The sequence below is a fragment of the Lissotriton helveticus genome, chromosome 3_1 (genome assembly GCF_964261635.1).
Source record: "Lissotriton helveticus chromosome 3_1, aLisHel1.1, whole genome shotgun sequence".
Classification (NCBI taxonomy): domain Eukaryota; kingdom Metazoa; phylum Chordata; class Amphibia; order Caudata; family Salamandridae; genus Lissotriton; species Lissotriton helveticus.
In genome coordinates, this window is record NC_136061.1 from 384897474 (window position 1) to 384924898 (window position 27425).

Here is a 27425-nt window from a genome sequence, read left to right on the forward strand (position 1 = left end):
CTTGCAATGGTTTGTGTGGCCATCTCCTTCATTAACTGCGGCTTTGATTGTAAGACTAGACAACTTAGGGAGCTGAAGTCTGACCTGTTGAGTTTCCTGTCAAAAAGCAAAACAAATATTAAAAGCAATATGAAAAGCAATGAAACCAAAAACCCACCACCTATACATAGAGGTCCCACTCAATGTAGTTATTGGTGTAGTTGAGAGTTCCTTCACAGTCTCTGGTTCCGAGTAATTGGCGACCGGGTAACGGGTTTCATGTGTCTGGTCAGAACTCTGATCAAAAGTTTCCAAAACCAGTTATGGCGCTACTGTTTTTCAGATAGTAGCAAATGTGCAGAGGGTATAGTGTACCAGCACTCACCAAGAAGTCCCATTAGTCTATCTGTACTGGTCCATTTCTACCAACCCACCTTTCATGGTCGACAGTTTCCAGTGGCGGGGCATACACTGAACCAGAGGCTTCCCAGTTTGGGCTAGGGATTCAGTGGTGTAGCAATGTCAGGTGGTACCCCGTGCGGAAACTTTCTTGTCACCCCGGCTTGATAAAATGGCAAAAATATGTGTTTAAAACACACATTTTTGCCATTTTGTCACCCCCCTCAGAGATGACACCCGGGGCGGCCTGCACCCACTGCATCCCCCTTTCTACGCCACTGTAGGGATCACAAGCAATTACTGCAACCTCTTAGAATGCCTTCAAGAAAGGGATGAAAAACCACTTACTAGATAGTGGATGATAATGGGAAAATGCACACAATGTCGTCCCACTCTTTCCTAGCTGTCGTAGGTTTGTTGACATTTTCTTGAAGTCATCTGTGTTAAAAAACTTTACGAAAAAACCTGAGGTGCCATCTCCTTCTTACCATGTTACCAACAGCTTATACATTACATCTAGGTTATGTGATAAGGTGTTCAATGTATTTACTTCTTCTTCGTGCTCATCAGCCAGCTTGTTGGTGTTGTATATTGCTACCTCCATACTACGTTTTAAAAATATTCTCTGCATATTTAACATATCCATGTTAAGCCTTCTGTCGCTGACACTGTTAAAACTTCAAAAATAAATAATAATAATAACATAAGTTCCCAGGAGAGATACAATTCTATAAGAAAGAGGGGATGACATTTTTCCCGTGTCATCCTAAAACACACCAGGGTAATGTAGTTCTCCTTCACCCTGTTTTGGACCCTTACGAAGGAGCCAGGAAACAGGCATAAACTACAGACGGCAGGCAACGGTTCATTTGTGCAGGTGGTAGTGGGTGGTTGGCAAAGACACTCATTTCTGGGGACTAAGATATATTTTTCATCATCAGACTTTGATCCAGAGTAATAGAAGAAAGAAGAAGATAAAGAAGACGGAAGAGGCAGAGGCAGATATGAAAACGGGGGCAAAGGAGGAAAGCAGTGATAAAAAACCTGCAAGAGTGCGATAAAAAGACAGAGGGCCTTATTAGGATGTAGGTCGTAGGGCCTCTGACCTTAGGTCAGAGGCCTTACGACCAACATCGTCAGTTACAATTCCGACCAATTGATCATGATACAGCTGGTCGGAACTGAAACCGGCCGGTCATTCCTGCTGGCTTCCAACGGGCCCTAGGAGCCAGTCTGCGAGTCAGAGACTGGCCTGTAACCCAAATAGAAGGAGTTTCCACCTTCTTGATTACGATGCATGGTTTCCATGCTGGCTTTTCCGACAATTCAATTTCAAAGCTTTTATTCGATTTGCAAACAAATCATACAAGCAAAACATGAAATCAGTCCATTGCAATAAAAGAAAAAAATTGTTACAAAGTTTCTACAGGGGAATCCAAAATAATTCATATGGGAATAGGACACATACTAACAAGCGTTTAAACATTGGATCTCAGTTAAAAGACATGAAGATAACAAAAAGGTATAAAAGTTAAAATCGTACAGACAGGAATAAATAAATTGGCACAAAATGCTTATCCTGGCAGCTGTACGTTAAATAACAAGCCCCTGCCTGGATCATGGGACAAAAAAATTTTGATTTAAAATTTTAATACAGACAGGAAAGTATGGAAAATATAGCAGCACTAAACATTTCCTGGCAGCTGTATAATAAAAGTATGAAAAATCAAAAGGAAGAAAACATGTACAGACAGGATGGAAATAAGTTGAACACTGCTAAACAAGTGCACACCCTGGCAGCTGTACATTTTGAGGAAGTACAGACAGGAATGTAGAAATCATAGCAATACAATACTTTTCCTGGCAGCTGTACATTTCAAAATATAAGTGGCAACAAAAAAACATATGTCCACGTTCTCTAAAGCTGATAGTAGCACAAGGGCTTTCTTAAAAGACCGTATATTATATTTAATAAATATAGGTTTTAAATACCTTGATCTTAAAAAGTGATAAAATTTACAAAAAAGTAAGAAATGGCAGCAACTCTGGCGTGAAACGTTGTCACAAGGGCAGGGGGTTTCAGATTTCTGTTTCTGTACTGGGAACGCAACTAGATGGTGTACAATACCCAACCTGACGCGGGTTAAAACATATTGATGAGATGGGCGGCAGACATATAAGAGATAGGCTTGTAACCCCGATGGTAAGTTAAGTTCTCTATAGAACTTCACAGTAGTTAGCTTACCATATACCTTATCTCGCCCTTTCTTTTTGTACATCAGAAAAGTTTGTTTAATCTCTTTTTTGGGTATTTCTACCGCGAGTTCGGGGTTGGTAAGAACATCAATATCAAACAAAGTCTTATACCAAAAACTAATATATTTCAGCCAAAGAATACGTAAAGAAAAGTCCAGGCCTATACAGTCAAGAATAATTTCTTGAGTGAATCGAGTTTCTGGCTTAGCCCAAATAGAACGCCACAATAAGAGTGGACGAACGGCTGCTAAGTCCGAGATGAACTCGACCCCAACCTCGTCATGAATTAATTGAATGGAAGCGGAGTGGGGAACACATAGCACTTTTCTTAGGAACTTGTTCTCCTCTTTTTGGAGGGAAGTGCCGTCTATGTGACCCCACACCCCAGCCCCATACAATGCCGAGGGAACACAGCGAATGTTATAGATGTTAATCATATCACGGATGCTTCTCGAACCGAGCTTAGAAGAAAATCAAAAAACGCTGCTAGTACAGCGAGTCATTTTCAACCTGGCATTATCAAGCTCTGATTTCCAGGACCCATCGTTAGCATAGGTGATTCCTAAATAACAAAATGTTTTAACTTGTAACATTTTATCGCTGTCTAGATAGAAATTCGACTTTAGTTTATTGGCTGACTCACCACACAACATAACATAGGTCTTGGATTTGTTTACACAGAGTCTCCTGTTTTGTATAAACAACATAAAACCATCAATGAGACGCTGTAAGCCTATCTGAGTGCGTGATAAAAGTACCGCGTCATCCGCGTAAAGTAAGATTGAGACAGAATTGCCTCCAATCTGCGGGGCGTCTGCTGGTATGGTAGCCAAGGTGCGGTCAACACAGTTAATAAAGAGAGAAAATAAAAGAGGAGCTAGTACGCATCCTTGGCGGATGCCCCTAGATACCTTAAAGAATGGTGTACATTCACCATGGGTGCCATATCGGACTTTACAGGAAAGTTTCTGGTAAAGCCTAGCCAGAAAATGTACTATTTCTTTCGGCGCTCCTAACTCCAATAAAACCTGCCAAAGAATGCCGTGATCAACTAAATCAAATGCGCTGCTCAGATCTGCAAAACATAAAAATAAATTGCCATCTTTGGCCACTGTATATTTATTAATTAAAAGATCCAAATTCACGCATTGCTCCTGGGTGCCCATCCCCTTCCTGAAGCCGAATTGCACTTTAGTTAAAATATTCATATCTTCTGCCCAAGTTTCTAGTCTTTTAAGCAGAATTCTACTTAAAACCTTTACTGAGGCATCCAATAAAGAAATTGGCCGATAGTTGGAGGCCTCGGATTTACTGCCTTTTTTATATAAGGGAATGATAACCGATTGACCCCAAGAGGGAGGAAAATTGCCTTACGCTGCACAGTTAAAGGACCTGACCAAAATGGGGGCCCACAGATTAGGTTCTGTTTTTAATAAATCTATGGGCACCCCATCGGGTCCCGGGGCTTTCCCCCCCTTGCTATTAGCAAGGCCTTCTAGTCCCTCTTGCAGCGTAATCTCTAACGGTATAGGTAACCACATTGGCGAATCAGCAAGCGGTAGGGTTAATGATACCCTTTCTGGATTAAAAATATTAGTGAAGTGAGAGACCCAGTCCTCACAGGCAACATAAGAAGTAATTTCTGGGACACCTTCTGTGTTTAAAAATGGACTGTTGACTATTTCCCAGTAGAGTTTACTGTTTTTTGTCTCAACTGCTTCATTCAATTTATCCCAGGCTTCTCTCTGTAGTACCTTTTTCCTGTTAGAGATAGCCAGTTTGTAATTAACCCTTGCTTCTTTGATGCTAATGCCATCGCGAGGTTTGAGCCCTAAAACACGTTTTAGTTCCCGTAGGGCTACGGTACAGGGCTTGTCAAACCATCCCAGTTTAATCGTTTTATTAGCTGAGGGTTTCTTGGTGAAGATACCCTCGATGATGGTATTGATATTAATAAATTGGGATATCAGAAGATCGTGGTTAAAAACATCTTTAAGGCAATAACTAATCTCTATTTTACAGCTGATTATTACCTCCCTTTGTTTGGCCGCAGAATTGACCCCCGTCCATTTGATTCTCGGACCATTGGGTCGTTGGGACACTATATCGGTGGTGCAGGTTTCCCCAGTTCTTTGTGTGACACCCCTTGAAGGAAGGGTGACACAAATACTGTTGTGATCGCTAAGACTTTCCTCTCTCACGTACAATTAAATAGTCCCCATTGCTTGAGAACAAAATGTGATCGATGAAAGTCCCAGCTTCCCTCCCTGTAAAGGTGGGACATGTGGCATTCTGCTTATTTTTGTTACAGTTTAATAGGGATAAATCTAATTTAGATAGCAGTTTGTTTAAGGTGGAGCCGTAATGGCAATGTGGGAAGTGGGGAAATTCCTCACTCCTTCCCGCACCCCTGTTAGAATTATCCGGCTCCACACCAAAGCCGCATGAGTTGCCCTTAGATAGCTGACATGGCTGCAGATTAAAATCCCCAGCCCATAGAATGTCTAACTGCTTGTTTGAGATGCCTATAGCCTTAGCAATTTCCTTTTCCAGGGGGTACAGGATATTCCCTCTGGAGGCATCAAAAATATTATTATAAAAGTTGACGAGAACCAGGTCCTTACCCTTAGCACATGCAATCCTTAATACCTGGCTGTGAACTCCCACATTTGAGCTACTTCTAACTTTGTAGGTTTCCAATCTGTTGGAAAGGAGAATCAAAAGACCCCCCTTTGCCCTGCCAGAGTTGGATTTGGTGGCATTCAGGCAATAAGAAGAATAACCTTCTACATTGACATCCTCCTGACTCCAGGTCTCTTGGAGGAGGACTATATCGAACCCTTCTCCTATAAATCTGGACCAAAAAGGGGTATTTAACTTCCCTGCGATACCGGCGATGTTCCAGGATATCAATATAAGGTCACCCGGCTTAGTTACCTGAGCTGGTATCTTTGAGGGTCCGATTACTAACCTGCATGTGGGGGATTGGGTGTTAAAAGGGTAATGACAAAGGGGAGGGGATTGGGTAAAAGGACTTTCAGGTGTGGGAGACTTATGTAGAACCATATGACCACTAGAAGACACAGGGGCCACTGTAAGAGCAGAGTTAGGACTAGGACTGGCAGGGTCAGATCGCACATCCGCACCAGATGCCGACCGCCTGTTGGCAGATGGAATCGATGGTGATGGGACATAAATCGATGGTGATGGGACATAAATCGATGGTGATGGGACTTTTCCGACAAGAAAACCCTGCTGGAAAGTATGTTTGGGGGCCACTAGCAGGGCTCCCTTTCCCCTATGGCTCCGGTTGGGGGCTGAGAGGGCACCTATGGTGCCCCCCTGTTAATCCCTGCACCTTGTGGCAGGCACATCAAGGTGCCTGCCATGGGGTGCAGGGATTAACACAAACTCCCATTTCCCTATAGGAGCATGAACTGCGGCCTTAATACATGCTCCCATGCAGGGCCGGACTAGGAACCGAATCCTGACCTGGCAAACTGCTCGGCCGGGCCCACTGGGGGGAAGGACGGGGGTGCAGCCGAGCTGTTTTCTAGGGCCGGTTTTCGGCAATTTTGTTAGAGAGGGCCGATATTGCCAACCCCCGGTAACAGAAACGGTTTGCCGGAGCCTAAAAACGGCCCCCACCTTTTCGGCCCACCTGGGAAATGCCGGCCCTGCTCCCATGGGAAATGTGGGCATGTGACCGAACAGTGTTCAGTTGCATCATAATCAGGCGGTCAGGACTGCCGACTGGATGTTGGATGGTCCCGTTTCCGTGACGGTGTCCACCTGACATCGTAATAAGGCCCAGAGTGTAGAGTGGTAGATTAAAGAAGCATGAAGTGGAATCCAGACTAGGCAGGCTTGATATTTGGCAACCCTGATTCACCAGCGCCTTTGTATTGTTATTTATTTATTTATTTATTTATTTATTCATTTGTTCATTTATTTTCACCAAAATTAAGAACTGAAAGCAGACCCACATGCATACTTCTTAAACTCATTCTGTACATGTGTTTGTATTCTAGAGCTGTGTGTTGGCCGCTGTACGGAAGGATTCAATATCACCCGCAAATGCCAGTGTGACCCTTTGTGTGTCTACTACCAAAGCTGCTGCTTCGACTATGTGACTGCCTGCAAGCCTAAAGGTAACTGCAGCATCTGCAGCCCCAGAGTCCCTTGGCCCTCCTGTGCGCCTCATACACAGCACAAGCACCTACTGGGGCCCTGGTCTGCCATGGTCCTGCTGTGCACCTCATACACATCACCAGCACCCACTACTGCAGGCAGCTGCCCTGGTCCTCGTGTGCACCACACACACAGCTTCAGCACCCAGTGGGGCCAATGTAAAGCATCCTCCATGACACCACACAGTCAACATCAGCACCCGTTGCAGACCATGCTAGCCATGATTCTGTGGTGACACTATACACACCAGTAACCAGCAAACATTTAATGGTGTCTATGCCAGTCATCAGATGCATGATCACTCCCAGCATCAAGACTCACTTCTGCAATGCCCTTGCTCTCACATCTCCTCGAACAAAGCAGCAGAAAGTCACACACTGAAGCTTAGCCAGCAATGTGTCTGCAGTGACACATTACACAGCGCACTTATGGAGAGCTAGGCACCTAATTGTTGTTCTATGACATTTGCACACAGCTTTCAATAGTTGTATGTTCACCTGGCCCCTTATAGCAGAGCTCACACGCAACCAAACTCCATAGCCAGGGTTCTTCTGCAATGCTTCACACAGCGTGAACAGTCGCCATATCAGCCTAGACCTACAGACGCAAACAAACACACATGCAAGCACCACACTATGGCCTGCCAGGCTCCAGTTGTAGTAAATATCATCATTTTAGGAACAGATAACTTGACAGTGGACCTACGCATAAATGCTATACATTGGATACATGTCATAAAATGTGTCTGTATCAACCATATATTTTTTGATAACTTTTTATTAGTTCTTTTATAAATATATTTGTGCAATAAATACAAAAATGATCACAAAATAATTGACAATTTCAATAAATTCATCCATAGGTGTCACACAATCGTAATTCAGTTTCTTTGCATCAAGATATTCAAAAAACAAAAAATCATTTGATTGTTCAGATCCTTAATACACATAAATATCATATCTTAAGGTACAGTTTTTAGCATGGCTCAGAAATTCATTCCTACGCGCGTTTCGGCTTGGTGCCTTCATCAGGAAGCCATATTTATGCGAAAAAATGAAACCTTATTTATAATCAAGTCTGCAAGGAATCATCAAAAGAGCCCTTTTTGATGTCTGTTAGAATCTGTGTATAATCAGGCTCATTCAGGGCGAGAAGTAGGTAACTAATATTCCAATCTTTCGTCGCTCTCGCTAAGCAGATTTGGATGGTTGTGAATAAGGGATGCTCCAGGGTACTGTAGATCAATCACATGTGCGAAAGTATTGTTTTTTTCAGTGTGACCAAGGGATTCTATAAAAACGAATAAATCAAACATCAGGCATGTGGGAGGATTGGTGTCTTCTTCTGGCATATATGAGTACAATGATGAGTTATCTGCAGCGGAGACTGTGTACTGGGGAGTCCACCGTCAACAAGAGAGAGCAGTCCTCCGTAGCTCAGTATTCACGCGGCACCATCCTCGATCCAGATCGAGAATGGTGCCGCGTGAATACCTTGGTCACACTGAAAATAACAATACTTTCGCACATGTGATTGATCTACAGTACCCTGACGAAAGATTGGAATATTAGTTATCTGTTCCTAAAATGATGATATTTACTACCCAGATAATTTCCCTGATTTAGGAACCTGCTTCAGGGGTACACCTATCTTTTCATACGCAGGCTCCAGTTGTAAACACCTCAAACAAGGTTACAGCCTCTATTTTCTTAGGTCTTGCTGTGACTTCTCAAGCAGCACCACTAACTTCTGTGGGCTATATGTACTGTACCCATGCATGTCTTGTGTTGTCCCACATCTACACGTGGCCCACTGCATTACTCCTGGACCTCTGCATATAACTACCCTAACTTCTTGGCATCCAGCACCCAGGCATTTACTCCAACACACCCCCAACACTAGCATCTAGTGCCCTAACACCAAACTCTTGACAATGTCCAAACTTCATACTTTCAAAACATCATACCTTCACTGTACCTACGTTCTTAAAATCTTTCACAAGAGATCAGTACCTTAAGCTCCCAAGTGCATCCTTCCGCTACACAGTCCATTATCACAACCACAGACTTTGCATCATGTTTTGCGTCCAAGATCATTAAAATCACTTTTTTGCTACTCTAATTGCTGCTTCTCCACATCCATTCTTCACTCCCAAAATACCCATCACACTCACTCCACACTCTCTCATACTTCCCTCCTATTTCACTTATGGAACTAATACGCATTTTGAAATCTTGTGCACCACCCAACTATTTTGACCCTCAAACTATTAACCCCTTAGTTCTTTCATTCACAGTATTTCTCTGCTTGAAATAATTTTTCCAACACCCCTCTAAACTGGCATCTACCCACAGTGTTTTTATCTCTATTAAAAACCCACTTCTGACCCTTCCTCCCCATATCAATTTAATCCAGTATCACCCCTCCCTTTCTTCTCTAAGACGTTGTAGCATTTCGCTTGTCCAACAACCTTCTAAACAACTTCCAGTCTGGTTTCAGTGCCCTTCATTCAAATGAAACAGCACTCTCCAAGTCCACGTCATCAATTTAATCTCCACTGTTCACCAAAATCTCTTTTCTTCTGTCCATTTTCTGGACATAGCCACATGTGGTGACACTGTAGATTACTCCACACTACTCTTCCGCCCCCTAAGCCAATGTCTTCAACCACCCAGTTCTTTCCGTCTACCTGACAGATCATTCTCAGTGGAGTGGGATTGCAATAGTCTCAGATTGACTCTTCTCGTGGGTGGACTAACAAGCAGTGTTTGATTTAAAAAACAATAAGTGACTGTGCCCACGGCCAGCGCTATCAGAGATCAGGGTGTTGAATACCAAGGATACGTAGTCATGATTTCAACTGATGCCTCTTTAATGCACGACCAGACACGTTCTGCCCCTTTACACTCCTGCACGGTCTTTTTATCTCTCTTCTTTCTCCATTTGTCACCGCTTTTGCAGCTTTCTGTTTCTCTTTCTTTCCCCTTTTGTGTTTTCCTCCCTCTTGCTTGAGATCAAGGGCTGTTGAGGAAAAATAAGTGTCGGTCCACAAAAATTAGCACCAGTAGGCCCCACCATAAACCACCGGCTCAAATTAAGCACTGCATACAAAGACCTTTTCTAGATTGTCCCAGACACTCTCTTTTTCCAGCTTCACTTCCTACATCCAGTCACACATCGATAACTGCCTCACAGAAATTTGACATTGGATGGCCCTCCTTTTCCAGATGCTCAACTCGCCCAAGATGCCAGACCTCTACTTTCCCTCCTTCTCTACCGCTATCACACTTCCAGCTGCAATCTACTTCTCTCTGACAGCCTGATCTTTTCTTCCTTGCTTAAGAATCTAGGTTGACATTTTTCAACTCTTCAATACACAAGGAAGAATTCATTTCCAGAAATGCTTCAGTGCATCACTATACCACATGATGAACATACCACTATGACTCCTGTTCCATACTGCTCAGACCATTATTAATTTCCTGTAGCGAACTAGAATATTACAACATTCTGCTCGTGGGCTTCACTCAGCATTCCTTCACCCCGCTAGACATTGTGCCTAATTTGCAACCAGGACCATATCCAACTCTCTCAGACACACCCAGCGCCCCCTTTCATCATAAAGCTGGGTGACTCTCCACTGAAAACAGGGCCCTCTAGATGTTGTTAACAAAGTGTGTTTAAAGATACTCATGGTACTCCCTCAAAGTACCGCCCTGACATCATGACCAGCTACACTCCCTCCAGAAATCTGTGCTCCTCGCACACTTCACTGATCAACTCTAAATCACAGGATGTGGGGCCAGATGTACAACCATGTCATTTTGCGAGTTTCAAATTGCGCTCAATTGTGAATCGCAATTTGCGACTCGCAAATTGACATGTACAACAGTGTCAGAGACACTGTTAGCGATTCTCAATGGGGTCGCAAATGGCATGCCTCATCGATATTCATAAGGCACTCGCAATATGCGACCTCACTGAGAATGGCTGGCCCTCCCAGGTATGGTGGCCTGTTGTGCTCAGCAGATCTCCATGTCTGGGACTGCTTTTAAATAGCGCAGATTTTTTTTTGTTTAAATACAGCTCGTTTTCCTTAAAAAAAAAATAGACTGCATTTAAAAAAAAAAGGAAATGTTTTCATTTCATTTTTTAAGGGCAGGTCCCTGGGACCACTGCCTGTCACAAAAAAATATTTCCCCCTGCATTTGCATAGGGGAATGGGTCTACTGTGTACCCCTTCCCATTTGCAAATTCATTACCACCCTCTTGAAGAGGGCGGGAAATTGCAAGAGTTTCGCAATTGCGGTTTCAAAACATTCTTACATAGAGTAGTGAGTCACAATTAGGATGGGACGCCCTTGGAACTCCCCTTCCTAATTGTGAGTCGCAAATCCTATTTAGCGAGTCACAAATAAATAGCGACTCGCTAAATAGGGTTTCTGCATGGCCCTGTAGGGTTTTGCATGCGCAAACGGGTCACCACATTTGCGCATGCAAAAACGGGACGTACATCTGACCCGTGGTTTCTAGATTGATGTCTCTACTGCTAGGCCCATGTCACTAGAAGGCCCTGGCTTCAGACGGCCATGCCAGCCCCACACTTAATGAGTTTATAACCAGTTTAATGGGCTATCTTGTAGAATTGGAGAGGAGGAATACATAAAGGTGCGCGTGATGTCCAAAATGCAACTTGTTCATCTTGGCCATGTATCTTAATTGATGTTGATCATCTCTCAGAAATCAGCATCTAGGTACAAATGTTTCAATCAACTTCTTACACGTTCCCTTCCTTCCATAAGTGCATTCCATGCAATGTACTGTGTCTGCCCGTAGCTGAGGCATTTCTATTTGAAATGTTAACGTAGGTGTGTCATAAACAAAATAAAATCCAAGCACTGCACGCCCCTGCCTGATAAAGATGCATCTATCATCCTTGCACCCTTCTTTGTGGACCGAAGCTCTCTGAGACCCACACCCCTATCTCCTTCCATCCAGTGTCCATGGAAACCTCCCAACATCCCACACACGTGGCTCTAAATCCCTCTACCCCTTTCTGCAACACAGCCAATAAACGTTTAGAAGGTGTTACAAATGCTCTAAACACTCCTAGGGCACAAAAGGTGTAGCAGTGTGTTAAATGAATTAGCCCAAGCACTTCGATTGTATGTTTTGGTTGCCTGTTGCGTCGCCCTCCATAAAATGTGCATGCCAGGAAGGAAGCCTTTAGTTGCTGGGCCTCCAATGGGCGACTGGAGCTGCTACCACATTCAGAGAACCAGCCCTCTTCCCTTAAACTTAGAAAGAGGGCACAGTCATCAGTAGTGCATCAGTCGCAGTGGTACCAGGGCCAGAGACTGTGAGGGCTATTTGTCCGCGCTTGCCTCGGGGCACGTGGCACCCTTGCTCTGCTCCGGATAGCACTCAATCAAAAACAGCAACCATGAACCATGCTTCTTGATACCCCCGACACATCAAACTCACTGCTAACTGCTTCATGCCCAGCTCCAACTCTGCCCCACAACCAGCAACTCGCTGTTTACTTTTCCCTACACCTGTTTGTTGACACAGCCTCACAGCTGCCCAACCCCACATTTAAGGTCAGATCACTATCCTATACTAGGGTCTCCTGTTCATGTAGGTCCATCCCTTTGAACATGCAGTGGTTCATGAGTTGTGTAGAGCTAAAGGTGACATGCAGACCAAAGACCACAAAGCGAGCACATTGCAAAAGCAGTTTGTTCACTCCCAGCTTCTACTGAAATATATTCTTCTCACATACTCCTCCAACTCAAGGAAGTATTTATCAGACATAAACACACTTTTGTAAGAAGTAGGCAATACAAATTGTTAACTTCACTTTGTTTGTGTCTGCAGTCACACGTGGGGACGTCTTTGCCTTGCCGGAGGATGAGTATGGATACGAAACCTATGACGAATCCACGGGGTCTCCACTGTTTGCCACAGAACCTGCAGAGACAGAACCCACGGTGGCAGATCTTTTGGCAACAGGCCCTGTGGAGACAGACCCAGAGATCACTGACCCTGTGGATACAGACCCTGTGACAACAGTCTTCGAGGAGGTTGTCCCAGTGACGTCCGATCCTGTGATGATAGACCCTGTGGGGACAGAAGCTCCACTACAGGAGGCCACAGAGCCAGCAGTTGTGATCCCAAAGCCTCCCTCTACTTCAGAGCCCACAGAGTCTGAAACCTCGGAGTCCGAGACACCTAGAACCGAGACAGAACTCAGCCCAGAAGAAGAAGAAGAGGAAGACCTGTGCAGTGGGAAGCCCTTCGACGCATTCACTGACCTCAAGAATGGCTCCATCTACGCCTTTCGAGGTATAAACTCACAGGAGGCCTTTAACATTATCAATTTCTGGTAGCCCCACGGGATGACATAGGACCCCTTTCTCCCAAATATGTGGATTAGAAATCTAGAGAAAAAAAACTTCAACTTTCCGCATAATTGCCCACATTGATAATCACTGGTATTGGTTGTTAAAGTTACAAGAAAGATTTATGTCTCACTCTTAATGGATAACTAAGACAGCACCCATGTCCCTGGTATGTCTCAGAGTGGTTGAATCTGTTATAAGTGAAGTAATAAAGATGACACCGAGATGGATCTGCCGTCATCCAAGGGACACCTCTAATAGGTTCCATGAAGGAAGACTGGGCGCTCCAGATGACCGATAAGTATTGGACATTGTCTGTGGGGGCTTATGCATGACTGCCATTGACTTCAGTGGGTATAGTGAGGTGACACCTGAGTATCCCTTTTGAATTTCTGTGAAGACATACAGGAAATGGACCTACAGCCTGGTACATTCTCATGTCCTGTTGTCTTGCCTGTTCCCGGTCGCCAGGAGTTCATTACCTAGGGCCGTTCTTGCTTCTACTCAATTTCAGCTCATATCCCCCAGTCCTTCCAGTTCCTACATGAACATCCCATGACCTGCTGCTGCTCTAAGCCACATGTAGCCCATATCCTTCTGTCCTTCCTGCTCCTTGTCACTTTGTGCAAATGTCGCTCTATTCTTCCTGCTTCAAGTCAAATGCCCCATGCCCTACTCAACTTCACGTGCCCAGTAAGATGCCTGCTTTCCTCCCTGCTCTAGGTCACATGGAGCCCATGTTTTGCTACCCCCTACTGTTCAAAATCAAATTAAGATCATGTCGTACTCTTTGTCCTGAACAGGTCACAGAAAGCATGTTTCTTGCTGTCCTTCCAGCTTTAGGTCACAAGAAGCCCATGTCCTGCTGCCCTTCTGGTGCTAGATTACCTTGGGCCCGTGTTCTGCTGCCCCTCCTGCTACAGGTCAGACATATCATGGTCCCGCTAGTCCTTTCTGCTTTTAGTCACCTGAAGCCACGCCCTGAATACCCTTGATGTTCTTGGTCTGTTTCTGAGCTTGGATTCCATGTCCTTCTGTTCAAGGTCCTTTTGGGCCAAGTCCTTCTGATGCTGCTTGCAGGACCTCAGTGCCGTGCAGTTCCTTCTGTTCCCTGACACATCCTTGTTGTTGCTTCTTAGGAAAGTACTTCTATGAGCTCGATGAGAAGAAGGCGAGAGATGGGTACCCAAAGCTGATCCAGGATGTTTGGGGAATCCCAGGCCCCATTGATGCAGCCTTCACTCGTATGAACTGCGAGGGGAAAACCTACATCTTTAAGGTGGGGCCAATGAAGATATTATAGGGGGATTCTTTTCTAAGCACACTCTTCCATTTACAGTGTCCTGCAGGTTCCTTTGAGTGCACAGACCACATACGTTCACATTCAGATAGCGCCACAGTACACATGTGTCATTCATGTAGCGCCACAGGACACATGCATGTACTGAAAGGGATTTCCCAAATAACCCATAAAATACCTGGCAATATGCATACGACTAACATAGGCATTCTAGAAAAAGATTTGATGCTAATGCTAACTCAATAAATGTTTCCTCTTTATTACCAGAAAGAGCTGAAACTGCCCGCCCTATTTGGAGATGATGGTCCTATGTACTATTTTCTCTCTTTAGGACCGCAAACAAAAGCCGAGCGGTTGCAAAGCAAAATATATATATATACATATATATAGGACCCCCACAGTGTTTATTTTACGGAAACAAAAAAGCTTGGCGGGCCCATGAAACATGGCGGCTGCTCTGCAAACATTCAGTGCCTTCAGCTTCAGAGAAGCTGCCTCAGTGGTAGTTCCACTGATGGTACCGAGATCTCTGCCAGGCAGGTACAGATCTCTAAAATGGCAGGAGGTAGTTGCCCAGGGTGTCCGAGGTTATTACCCTTGCTCTTTTGTCAGATGGCAGGCCTCCCGCTATTCTCTAAGCCTGTCCCATTGTCATGAATGAACAGAGGAATACATAATTGTGCATGACACATTTGGAAAGGATTGTAAGAAAAGAGCTGAGACAAGGTGGTGCCTGGGGGCTTGATAACTTGAGTAGGCAGGGATGTTGAAAGCTAATTGGCGGGGGAGTGGGGCGAGAGTTGGCTTTCTATTTGAATGGGTAAAATGAGGTTCTGTTGGATTGCTGCAGGGCATGTGGGTTGAAAACCTGTTTGATAAGTGGTGTATTTAGAATTGTCCTTACTTTTCACTCTCAGGGTGGTGAATACTGGCGCTTTGACAATGGAGTACTGGATCCTGGCTTTCCCAGAAACATCTCAAAAGGATTTGACAGAATTCCGAATGACATTGATGCATCATTTGCTATTCCAGCAAAAGACTACCGGAGCAGAGAGAGGGTTTATTTCTTTAAAGGTAAAGGGTCAGGTGTGGCTGAGGTTCCATGGAGAGTGCTATGGGTTCAGGTCTTACCATGGTCTCAAAATGTTGGCATTTGAACCCACTGGTACTATATGTAAGACTGATACACCAAGTCCTCATGAAGTAAGTGGTTACCTGGGAGCATTTGTGCGGGTTCTGTCCTGTACCGCTAGGGTCCCAGAATGCAATTGGACAACCACGTGTTCTCGTTATAATCACGCTCACCAATGGTAGTGATGCGAGCTGCCTAGGTGTTCTCAGACAAGTTATAGTAGGATTGCAGGCTTGATCCTCAGATACTGTATGTCACAATATTTACACACAATAAAATCAATGTTCAGTCAGAGGTATATCCTTTCCAAACTATATGCCTTTATTTATACATAAGATAGATAAGGAGCGAAATTAGGAAACCACACATAAATACCCAAAATACGTTATCTCTTCTTTTGGCCTCAAATATGACCCCAAATGTTACTCCAGCTCTTAGAAGTTTCAATATTTACTGCTAGCTTTCATAGCATAAGTGGTATTAGAGTATGCAGATATCACAACCAGCACTGTCCTTTACCAGTTAAGTGTGCCACTGGATGGCAAGGGAAACTTGTAAGTATCACAAGTCATTGAATTATTGGTTTATAGAGGACTTTGTGCTTCAGTACAGGTAATAGGGGTTATCAGACAGGTTCAGCAGACCGGTAGCGACATTAGACCTGTCCCATCAGGCAGGGTTCAGTAGACCAGTAGCGACATTAGACCTGTCCCATAAATAGTGTTAAGTGCCTACTGGTGTCAAACTGATAGCTTGCGTCACCTAATGGGTATAATGTTGCTAAGGGCCTCGTACCTGGTCCATTAAAGGGGCATCACTGTCCACCCTGTTCAAATGTTAGGATGTGTGTTAACTCTTCAACATATAATAGTTTATGAAGTGGTTTCACACAACTGGCACACAGGGGTTACTGACCACTCAAACTGGGCATAGGGCTTGAGGCCAGTGCCCTTCTGTGTGATTCTTTAACTTCTATGGGAGTGGCAAGCTACGCTATTGGAAGCAACCAATCAATCTGCTTCTGGGTTTGAAGACTTTGGTAGTAGGTCCTTGAGCTACTCTAAATTCACAAGTAAGTTCTCTCAAGGCTGTAAAAACACACCTCCCAGCACAAGCCCTGTTTGCTCTTGTCCTTCCCTAGAGCAACTGACCAGCCATCAGAGTTGAGGGCAGGGAACGTGCTCCCAAACTCACCTCCTCGTTTAAATAGCAGGCATTGAGCCTATTTCCTCAGTTTTCTTCTCACTAACTGCTCTTGAAAAAGGTCACTGTCAGTCAGTGACGTAGAGCCAAGGTCCCTTTTCAACATTTTGCCAACCTCCTTTACACAATTAAATCAATCTCAGCGTAGTTAAGAGAGACAAGGTCTTAAAACCAAGTTCTGAAACCAAATATTATAAGCAAAAGTGAGTAATAATACTTCATTAGCTTTCATAACAAATTCTTACTCTACGTTTCATTTTGCCTTTGTGGAAGGCACTAAAAAGTACACAGACTGTATCTTTGTTGAAACGTCCAGAAACATTCTTGCTGCTGTGACATTCACCCCACGGTTTCTCTACTTCACCATAGGTTCAGTTATTCTACAAGTTACCATGTAATAGTTTTTCATCTAGTTCACCATTAGTTCCATCTGTATTCCTTTTTTACTAATAGCGATGCTCTAAATTCTCATTTATGGATTGATGTGTATTACCCCCAGGTCCCTTATGTCCTCGTCCCATTCATTACAAAGAGGAGATTTGACAATGGAGTACTGGATCCTGGCTTTCTAATACTGCCCCTCCCCCAGTACTTACCCAGCAGCCCTAATGTTCTTTTTTTCTGTCTGTCGACAGAATGGTTGGTGTGCTGGGGCTGCTCCTGCTGGGCTGGAGTGGCAGTGCTCTTTCTTTGCCCCCTGCCCGGCTGCCTGGCTGTGCAGGCATGGGGTTCCCTGGACTGTCTCCTGGCCTGTCGGGCTTACTGGGAGACAGTCTCTCTTGGAGCCGTTGTTCTGCTGTGCTCTGCGTGCACCTCCCAGTCTCGAAGTTGCTTCCGGGTCGCGGGCTCGTCTTCCCGAGCTTGGCCGGGGACGCATGCCTCGCTGAATGGGCTCCTGCCGGTGTCATGGATTTCCTGCTGTTGGTGTGGGGGCTTTGTTCCTGGGGTCGGCCACCACTCCGGGTGAGTCCCGCGTGAGGGGTTTTGTAATCCTTGATGCTTGCTGGTGTCTGCGATCTCAGCGCGTGTGGGCATGCTTTTGCGGGCTATCCTGGTTCCAATGTGGGTCAGATTGCTCGTGCTCTGCTTGCTGTGGGTTTGTGCCTCAGCGATGTTTTTCCCTCAGCGATGTTCTTCCCTTCGTGCTGCTGTGTACTGGGGTGACGTGTTTGTTTTTCCGTGTCTCATTTCAGGCGTGCTGACATTCTGCCTGGCCCTTACTGCACGGCTGCTGTTTTGTTTTTTGCCTGGAGGGACGAAACCACTGATTTATGCCACGGAGGGGTATTCGTTGTTTGTCTTTGTAGATGTTTGCCCCAGATTTCACGGGGGTCTCCAGGGGGTTCCGGGACTTGTTCCTGGGGTCTCGTACTTGGGAGGCGTGCACCCTGCCGTGCTGGCCTCCTTCCTATGCTGCATCCCCGCTTCTGAAGGCCCTGCGCTGGGACTTTGGTGCATCCATTGGTACACACCAGCTAGGAGTGTAGTTGCGATGAAGTGAATGTTTACGTTCGGTTCTTCCATGGGAGCGTTTGCTTTTAATCCGTGGGGGTGTTGTGGCGCGTCGGACCACGCTGCTGCCTCCCTGTGTGCGCTTATCTCATGGCTCGCTCCCCTGTGCGGGAGGCCGCCGTGTGGCTGGCGTTTGGTACTCTCCGATGGCTTCTGGTGCTCCGGGTGCTACTTGTGTATGTTTCTTTGGCGCTTGCTCTTCTTGAGGGTTTTGGGTCCGGATCCCGAGGTTCTGGTCACTGGGTGGCCTTGATGACCTGTGGTTCTGGGCATGTCTCTTTTGCTAGTCCCGTACCGGGGGTTCGTTGCCCTGGTCACCCCTGCCCCCGCCTTCGGAGCTTACTTGTCTGCCCTGGGTCTGTTTGGGTGGCGGCGCCTTCTTATCATTTTTGTGTGGTGCCGCGATGCCCGTGTCTCGGCGCTGACCCTGCCTCCGGTTGCTTCTCATTTGTGCTCGCGGGTGTTGAGGCTGGGTTTCCCTTTCAGTCGGACGCTGTGGTTACGGGTTCGGTGCTTGTTGTCTGGGCCGTTTCCTGGGATCCTCTCCCTTGGTCTACGTGGTTGGGGTTTTCTGTCTCTGACCTGCGGCCTTGCCTCCTGCTCGCCCCTGCTCTTGTTTGTTCTATGGGGTTGGGCGTTCCGGGGGGGCTTCTCCCTTTGGGTCACTTCTTCCTACCTCGGGTTGGCGTGGGTTCCGGTCGCTTCTCTGGTGGCTGGCTCCTTTTTCGCTGGTTCTGCCTGTGCTTGCTCTTTGGGTTCCCAGTGTTTTTGCAGTCTCCCTGCCTGCTTGCATCCGCCTTGCCCTCTGTTGCTCTTGTGTCGGCGTTGCTCTCGCTTCTTCGGCGGCTGGCCTGTTAGGGGTCCGACTCTGTTCCCCCCTGCTTTTGGCTCCTCCACGGCTGCCTTCCCCCTGCTGGTGATGGGTCGTTGTTCCTGCTGTTTGTGCCTCTGGGGGGGAGGGTTCTGTTGTCTCCCTTGGGTTTCTGTTGGCTTGCTGTGGGTTTCTCTGCTTTCTTTGCTGCCCCTCTGCATCCCTGCTTATCGGGGGGTCGTGGGTAAGAGTGTCCTGGCCTTGCCTTGCCTTGGGTGTGCTGCGTGCGTTTTTTTCTGTTGCCCTTCCCTCCGATGCGGGCTGGCTGTTGTGGCCTCTGCTCCGCTTGGGTGTCCTGGTTCTTCTCCTCCACTTCCGGGCTTCTGCTTGGTTGGCCGCTCGCTGACAGGTTGGCTGTGTTGTCTCTGGCTCCTGGCTCTGGTGTGCTTGCTTGGCTGGGCCTTCTGGTCTCCTCCATCTTGGGGCTCCTGGTACCGGGCTTTGTTGGACTGCCCCTGGTTCCTCTTGCTCCTTGCCATGTTCCTCCTTCGCTCCAGCCTGGGGCTTCAGGTGTTTGTCCCGGGGCCTTCGGGTGGCTTGAGTTGCTTCTGGGGTCTGGTTGCTTCCGCCCTGGCTCTCCCTGTGCTTGCCTTTGGCTTGCTTCTGGGGTTCCTGGCCTCCCCTCCTGGTTCTGTTGTGGTTCCTGCCTGGTTGTTCCTGGCTGGGGTCCTCCTGTGGGTGTCTTCTGGAGGTTTTTCTGGCTGGTGTGGTTGGTCTCTGGGGTTCGTGCCACTGCTGTATGGGCCTGGCTGTCTTTTACTTCTTCCTTCTCCTGGCGTACGGCCTGTTTCTCCTCTTCTGGTTGGTGGCCTGTGGCCGTGTCCCCCTTTCTGAGCATGCTTTCGTCTGCTCTCTGTTTTTGTGCGTGGTCGGGCCGGGTTGGTCCCTGCCTGGCCTCCTGTGGCTGCCGGGTGCTGTTGGCTTCTTGGTCCGTCTGCACTCGGGTGTGTTTGCTCCCTGGGTTGTTCTGGTCTCGGCTAGTTGCCTTGGTGGGTGCCTGGCTGGGGCTTTCTGCTCCTGTATGTCGGGCTCCTTTTTGGGCTTTGCTTCCTTGCCTGGGCTCCCTTTGTGTCCTGGCGGGGTGCTCTGCAGTTGGGGCCGTGTCCTGGTGGGTCCTTCGGGGCTTTCTCCTGCTGGCGGTTCTCTTCCCGAGCTTGTTTTGCCTGTTTTGGGGGCCTGTGTGGGGTCTGCCGGCTTCCTGCTGGTTTGGGTTGTCCCCGGGCTGTGCCTCCTGGGTGTTCTGGCTGTGCTGTCGCTTTCGGCCTGCCGTGGGGAGTGTTTGGCTGGGCGTTCCCGGGGCCTTTCCTGGTTCTGGTGTCCTGGCTCGGTTCTTCCTCCCTTGCTCCCCGGGCTTTGTTCATGGTGTGGGTTGGTCTGGGTGCCACCCCACCCCACTCCCCCCCTCTGGTTGGGTTGCGGTTCTGTGGTGCTCTTGCCTCTGTGGTGTCCTCCCTCCTGGATGCGGGTTGTCTGGGATTCCTGCTGCTTGCCCTCTGCCTCCTCTTCTTCCTCTGGCTTCCGCTTTGGCGGTTTCCTCTGTGTCTTTCCGGCCTTTTAGTTGGTCCGGAGTTGTGCCGGGGGTTCCCTATTCCTCCTTGCCCTTTGCTTTGGCCTCGGCACTGCGTGGGCTCCTTCCGAGGTTTGGTTGGGCCAGCAGGTCCTCCTGCGTGGTCGGGTTGTTTGGCTGTGGGCCTGGCTTCCTGGTTCCTTTGGCATCTGTTGCCCTGGTGGGTGCTGTTTTCTTGGCTCCTCTCCGGCATTGCTGGGGTCGGGCTTTGTTGGTTTTTGGTCTGGGGGCTGTGCGCCCTGGGGCGTTTTCTTTTTCTGCTGCTCCTGCCCTTGCTGCTTGCTTGGCCTGGGTGTTGGGTGCCGGTTCGGTCCTCTGCCGTTTTGGCTCCTGTTTTTTTCTGCCCTCTGTCCCTGGTTTGGGGCTGCTGGGTGTTCCAGGTGGCTCTGGGCTTCCATCCTGCCTTCGTATCCCTCCCTTTTTGGGTTGGAGGTTTCTGGGGGTTGTGGCCGGTGGCTTTGTTCCCGCCCTTGTTGGGCTGGTTCGTTGTTGCTTTCCGGTCTTGTTGGCCTCTCCTCGATGGTCGGCTTTGGGCTGGTTCTTTCTGGGGGCTTCTCTGGCCTGTGGTCTTTGCGTTGGCCTCCTCTTCCCCTGTTGGTCTGGGTTTGAAATCCTTCCTGGTTGGGTTGGTGGCCTCCTTCCCGCGTAAGTTTTTTGGCCTCCTGGGGTTTTCGGATCTTTTCCCCTTCCCTGTATGTTCTGTTTGGTTGGGGTCTCGCTCCTGTTTGGCTCCTGGGCTCTTGCTGCTTCCTGGTCCTCCTCTGTGGGGTTTTTGGTGGGTTTCTCCTCTGGTTTCTCTGAGGCTGGGTCCTTCGGTTTGGTGGTGTGGGCCGGTTCTGGCCTGTGCTTTCCTCCTTCCTTGGTTGATCTTGGTGCTTGTGCCTGCGCTCTGATTGGCCTTTTTCTTTCTTTGGCCTTCTTCGGGGCGGTCTCGGTTTTGCTCGGTGTCTGTGTGGCTGCTGGGTCCTGTATGCCTTGCCGGTGGTTCGGGGCTTGGCAGCTTTGTCTGGTGGGTTGATTTGCCATGTCCTTTGGTTCCGCTTGCCCTGTCTCTAGTTGCTCTGGTTGGCTGCCTCCTTGTTGGGGTTCTGGTCTTCTGTGGTCTCCAGTCCTTGTTTGGTCTCTGCTGTCCTGTTATGGGTTGCGGGCTGGTTGTTCCTGCGGTCTCCCTTTCCCTCCTCCTGTGTGCTCGCTTGGGTTGCTGTTTTGTTGTGGTTTCCTGGGTTTGCTTGTGGGTGCCGAAGGCCGTTTTTTTGCTTTGTTTTCTACTCTTTGTAATGAATGGGACGAGGACATAAGGGACCTGGGGGTAGTGCTCTATTACTTACCGGTAATCTTCATTACTCCGGGTCCCGTTGTCCTCGTCCCATTCATGGGCCCCTCCCTCCCTCCCGGGCGGCCGGCCTTCCTGTCTGGGCTTGGTAGTACAGGCGGGCTGCTGGGTAAGTACTGCTTATGTACTCCCGGGGGGAGGGGCAGTATTAGTGTCCCAGCATTCCTCTTGTTTTTTTCTGTCGGGAGATGGTCATCTCCTCTTTGTAATGAATGGGACGAGGACAACGGGACCCGGAGTAATGAAGATTACCGGTAAGTAATAGAGCATTCCCAGTAAGGTCTAGTATTACAAAACACACGAGTAAATCAGCTTTTCATTTGAGCCATATAGATGAACTGATTCCCCAGAATCCGTCCACCAAGCATGATGGTGCAGTGAGCAAATCATCAAAACCTTAAATGGGACACATTAGGCCGTATTCTGTAATCTATAGGAAAAACTGTTATCTCACAAGGTTCACCGCACTTTCCTCTGTTAGATTCTGCTTGTGTTCTGACTCTGAATTGAGAAATCACTAATGGGTTCGCGTGTGAGGGAACCAATGGAAATGGGCTTTTAAATGGGCATTCCATTTTTACTGTTAGCAGTTGTGATAGTTTAAAAAGCTTTAAAATGATTATTTAGTTTGCAGAGTTTTAGCCGTCAGTGAAAAACCTGTAGTGAATTATGGTGTGGCTGGGGTGGAAGATCAGACACGCGGCACAGACCTCAACCAGAGAAGGAAGCGGTTGGAGGTGGTGTGTGACAGGTTGCTCACAGCGCCACGTGTGTACTCTTAAGACACATAACACAGTCGGAAGTCCAAACATGTCAGGAAGACAGCCACACCACAAACATACACGGTACAGAACTTGGAAGCAAAAGAGACACTGGAACAGTGGGGACGTGGGTGTGTTCTCTTGACAGAACACAGCCGGATGTCTGAATATGTGAAGAACACAGCCAGACCACAAATATATGTGGTACAGAACTTGGAAGCAAAGTGCCAGGAGAGTGCGGAAGGGTTATGTCAACCCAACCCAAGATCTGTGAACGTGTGTCCTAAGAGAGGATGAGAGACAGCACCCAAAGTCACCAAAAAGACTATTCCTGTGAGGTAGGCAAGTTGCCCGGCTGTAATTTCTTCAGCAAGGGTTTGAGTGACAGTTATTTATTGGAAGTGAGTGACAAAGCCAACTGGTATCCAGAAGGAGAACTCTGCAGTGGAAAGCAAAGCCTCTGCTGTTTGTACAAAAGATGAACTTGTGTCTGGGAAGCGGAAGGTTGTGTCTAATGGCCTAGCCAGACTCAAAAGAATCGATGGCTCTGATTTACAAGTGCATCAGTGGTTTCGAAACCTTGCATAAACCCCTGTTTGCGCTGGGGTTGGAATTATTGTTTGGGTCCCGTAGCCAGGTGCGTTAAATATCTCACCCTTCATTATATTTTGGCAAGTCAAACCTGCCGGAATTTACCAGGGGAAAAGTGTCTGATATTTACGGTTTGTTGTGGATTTTGGTGCGGTAAGGACCAAACTCTGCATGCTATTCCCCAGAACCCGTAAAAGGTACTGTTAACCTCACATAGTAAGTAATGTATGTATCCCTGGGTATCATAATTTATCTGCTGCAATAAAAAGCACGTAAACTCCGAAAAACTCTGAATCAGGGCCTAAGTCTGCTGTGTGGACGCAAGACAGGGAAACACCCCAAAGGAACTCTATAAAGTTTAGAAGCTGTTAACTGTGCACTCCTGCCCAACACGGTCGGCAGGAAAGATGAACACAAGAGTCAGACTGGAACAAGGAGTCATGCTTTGCTCCTGGAGCGGAAGGAAGCCTGCGGTGGCTACTTGTTAGCAATCTGCAGGGAATTTCATTGGCTGAGCAGAGAGGAAAAAGTGTGGAATGAAACTGTTAGTTTTAAACTGTATCTCTGCAGTGACTGATCATGTTGTTTGCGTTTTGGTCTTGTTCTAGTCATAAAATTATTTTCAATTTTAATTATTTGGCCTGAGGGCATAACTGAGTGATTTCTTGGTTCAAGGGTTGTGTTGGTACTGCTGATCATCCACACTCGTTTTCTGAAGTTGCCTTCTATCTGCTCCCCACACTACTCAGGAGTAGATGAGGTTGCCTAGAGAAACAGCTGTTGCCTAAATAGGTGCCAATTTGTATGGTGATGGGAGAATTTACCCCAGCCAGCAAATTCTAGTATTTGTGTTTCATATCCTTAATTTATATTTATTCAACCTTCTGGTGACCCAGAAATGCTTTATCACAATATCATTGTATTGTAAACTGGTCTTAACTGGATCTATTTGCCATTAGTTGTATGAATTACTATTGGACCTTTGATAAAGTTATTACGAATTGATCATGGATATGATTTTTCATTGGGACTAATCACAATGGGCCACATTTAATGGGATATTCTTCCGCATTTATTAGCAGATTCTATGGGTGGGTTGAAAGTCAGATTTTTTTTAACGTACAAAATATGTGCAATTTCCACAAAAAGTATACGTATTTCGCTTAGGCAGATGTCTACCTGAAAATTGTATATGTGGTGTGCCCTCACATATAAAAGTCACGCAAGATTCCTGCTCAGTATATTTTCCATAGTATATAAAGTTAACTGATGAACGTTGCTAGTACAGCACATGAGGCTATGTACTGCACAATAGTTTCATGCATAGTCCAGTCTTACAGTGCTTCTCCTTGGGTGAGGAGTAGGCTGATCCAATCACATGGTTGTGTGGTAGAGTGTGGTTTACAAACCATGAGATTTTGTGTCTTGTATGAAAATTGAAGGGGTGCCTCATTTGTACAATACAAATCTTTTAATTGCAGATAGGTGTGTCATAAAGGAAAGAGGAGCAAGAGATACAGTTCCATATTTTGAGTATGGTTGTAAGAGAAAAGGTCTTTACTTGGCATAGTAGAGTGTACACCCCTGCCCTGACTTTACTCATAGCAAGATTGGTTATTTTTGATTTTAAGCTTCAGTGCACTTCACTGCACGATAGAGTGGGCCAGCATTGGCTCCTCCATTATGGTGACGGAGCGCCTCCCCTCCCCCCAGCCAGCAGATGCAAAACTTGTCAAATATTTTTCTACATAGGGCCGAGTCTAGGGGCTGGGGTCATCGTGAGGACAGGCATAGGAGGCATGGTGGGCACTGTTGCGAAGGCGCGCATTTAGGTTTGGCTGGCCGTCTTAAGACGACCAAGCCGACATGCGCACTGGTAGTAAATACTTAATTTCGGCCGAAGGCCATAAACGTTCATAGTAGTACAATCATTCACAATACAATCTAAAAATACATCAAGCCGTATATACAAATATTCTTAATAAGATGAAATAATCAACAGTTTCAGAAAAAGCAATTTGAACCATGACATTCCGTTATTACCACCCCAATAGAATCTCTTTTAAAATTAGATAAAAAGCTTCTTATAATACAGTAAAATGACTGGTTATTTTGTACAATTTAAGATACTTTCACAGTCATGAGTGCGTTAGTACTTGGGACATTACATACAGCTTTAGCCCCATTTTGCTTCTTATCAGTCCCTCTATAGACAGGTATCGGGATAGGGCAAATATGACATGTGGTGCAGTGCCAGTTGTCAATACCCTCAGTACCTCCTGGTGCTTTCTCAATCCCAATGATATGCATAATAGTCAGATACATTTCCTCCTTGCCATTTCATATTCTGGGCAGAACAATAGGATATGTGTTGTTTTTTCTATGGATCCTATAGTGCGTGTAGTGCATAGAGTACAAGAGCGATCTCCCTTGGCTCCCCACTTTGTTGTATGGCTCTTAGCCTGTAAGATATTGTACCTTAGCTTTAGATACAGAGTTCTTGCTAAGTACGGCTGTACATTGTCAAGAAGTTCTTCATGATTCGGGTTTGGTTTAATAGTAAGGAATTGAGATGTTAACTTTCCTAATCTTGGATCGCAGTGGAGTACATTCAGTATGTGTTGCCAATAAGTTCTCTTTAATATATCTTTGCAACTAGATGTTAAAGTGTGCCGCTCAGTCCAATATGACCCGAGACCTAGCTCTATGAGCCTTTTCCTTACAAATCTTAGCCAAGGGAAGGTGAGGCGTGTCAATGGCCAGTAATTCTTATTTATTTATTTATTTATTCAAAGTTTTATATAGCGCGAACAGGATCCTTACAGATATCAGAGCGCTTCACAAAGACAGGGAAGGGGCAGTAGGAGTCAACAGAGATAATGGGAGACAGTATAATAGTCAATAACATGGTAATAACATGGATAATAAAAACATACATAAAACCAATCCATATACAATCAGGTAAGGGAGTAATATAGGAACAGCACAGGTCATTGTTCACACTACAGAGGTGTACAGGTGGATCAGTAAACCAACGTGTATCATATCTTGGTCGGTAGTAAGAAAGTAGCGCAGTAGTGCCCCCAACAAGTAGAATATAGTGCCAGGGGGTAGGGTGAGCAGTGATACACAGCAGTGCAGAGTCTCTGTACCAACATCTATAACGATCAGGAGATCTTGGCCAGAAGGATGGTTTTCACCTCTTTCTTGAAGAGTGCAGTGGAGGTGATCAGCCTGGTTTCAGGAGGGAGCGCATTCCAGATCCGGGGACCATCCCTGAGAAGGAGCGCTTGTAGGTTTTCACTTTCCGGATTTTTTGTGCTCCTATTGGATCTCGAACCTCCTGATAAAGACAGCTTTTGAGCGAGGTAGTTAGGTGCCTTGTGGTGCACGGCCGCGTGTGTCATAACTGCAATTTTTAGCTGTATTCTGGCTTCAAAAGGCAGCCATTTTAGAGAGTTTAGGTCTGGGGATATGTGCGAGTGCTTTCTAGAGCCAGTGATGAGTCTCGCGGCAGCGTTCAGGGAGGCTCTTAAGGGTGCTGTTGTTGATAGCGGGAGACCGCTGAGGGCCACAATTCCATAGTCTATTCGAGGGATGACTAAAGCTTGTACAGCAGTTTGGAAGTCTTTGGCCGGGAGGAAGGGTTTAATTTTCCTCAGTGTGTTAATTTGGAAATTAGCTGCTTTTGTGGCTTTGCTGACGTGCTGCTGCATGTTGAGCTTGGCGTCGAGTGTGATGCCTAGGGATTTCGCCGAGTCCACGATGGTAGGTTGGACATTGAGTGCTGTTAGGTTGTTGAGCCAGGTTTGGATGGTGGAGATTTTCGCCGGGGGTGAGATGAGTAGGAACTCAGTTTTCAGAGCATTTAGTTTGAGGTGATTATCGGCCAGCCAAGCTTGGGTGTTAATAAGCGTGGAATTCAGATG

At 46.6% G+C, this 27425-nt stretch overlaps 1 protein-coding gene across 1 annotated transcript in view; it reads left to right on the forward strand.

Annotated features, from left to right (window-relative positions):
- Window positions 1-27425, forward strand: part of VTN (vitronectin) — a 91843-nt gene that overhangs the window by 24526 nt on the left and 39892 nt on the right. The window contains exons 2-5 of the mRNA XM_078680123.1: window positions 6666-6785; window positions 12703-13170; window positions 14366-14505; window positions 15444-15600. Coding sequence (XP_078536249.1) covers window positions 6666-6785; window positions 12703-13170; window positions 14366-14505; window positions 15444-15600 — 885 coding nt within the window. The remainder of the gene's footprint in view (window positions 1-6665; window positions 6786-12702; window positions 13171-14365; window positions 14506-15443; window positions 15601-27425) is intronic.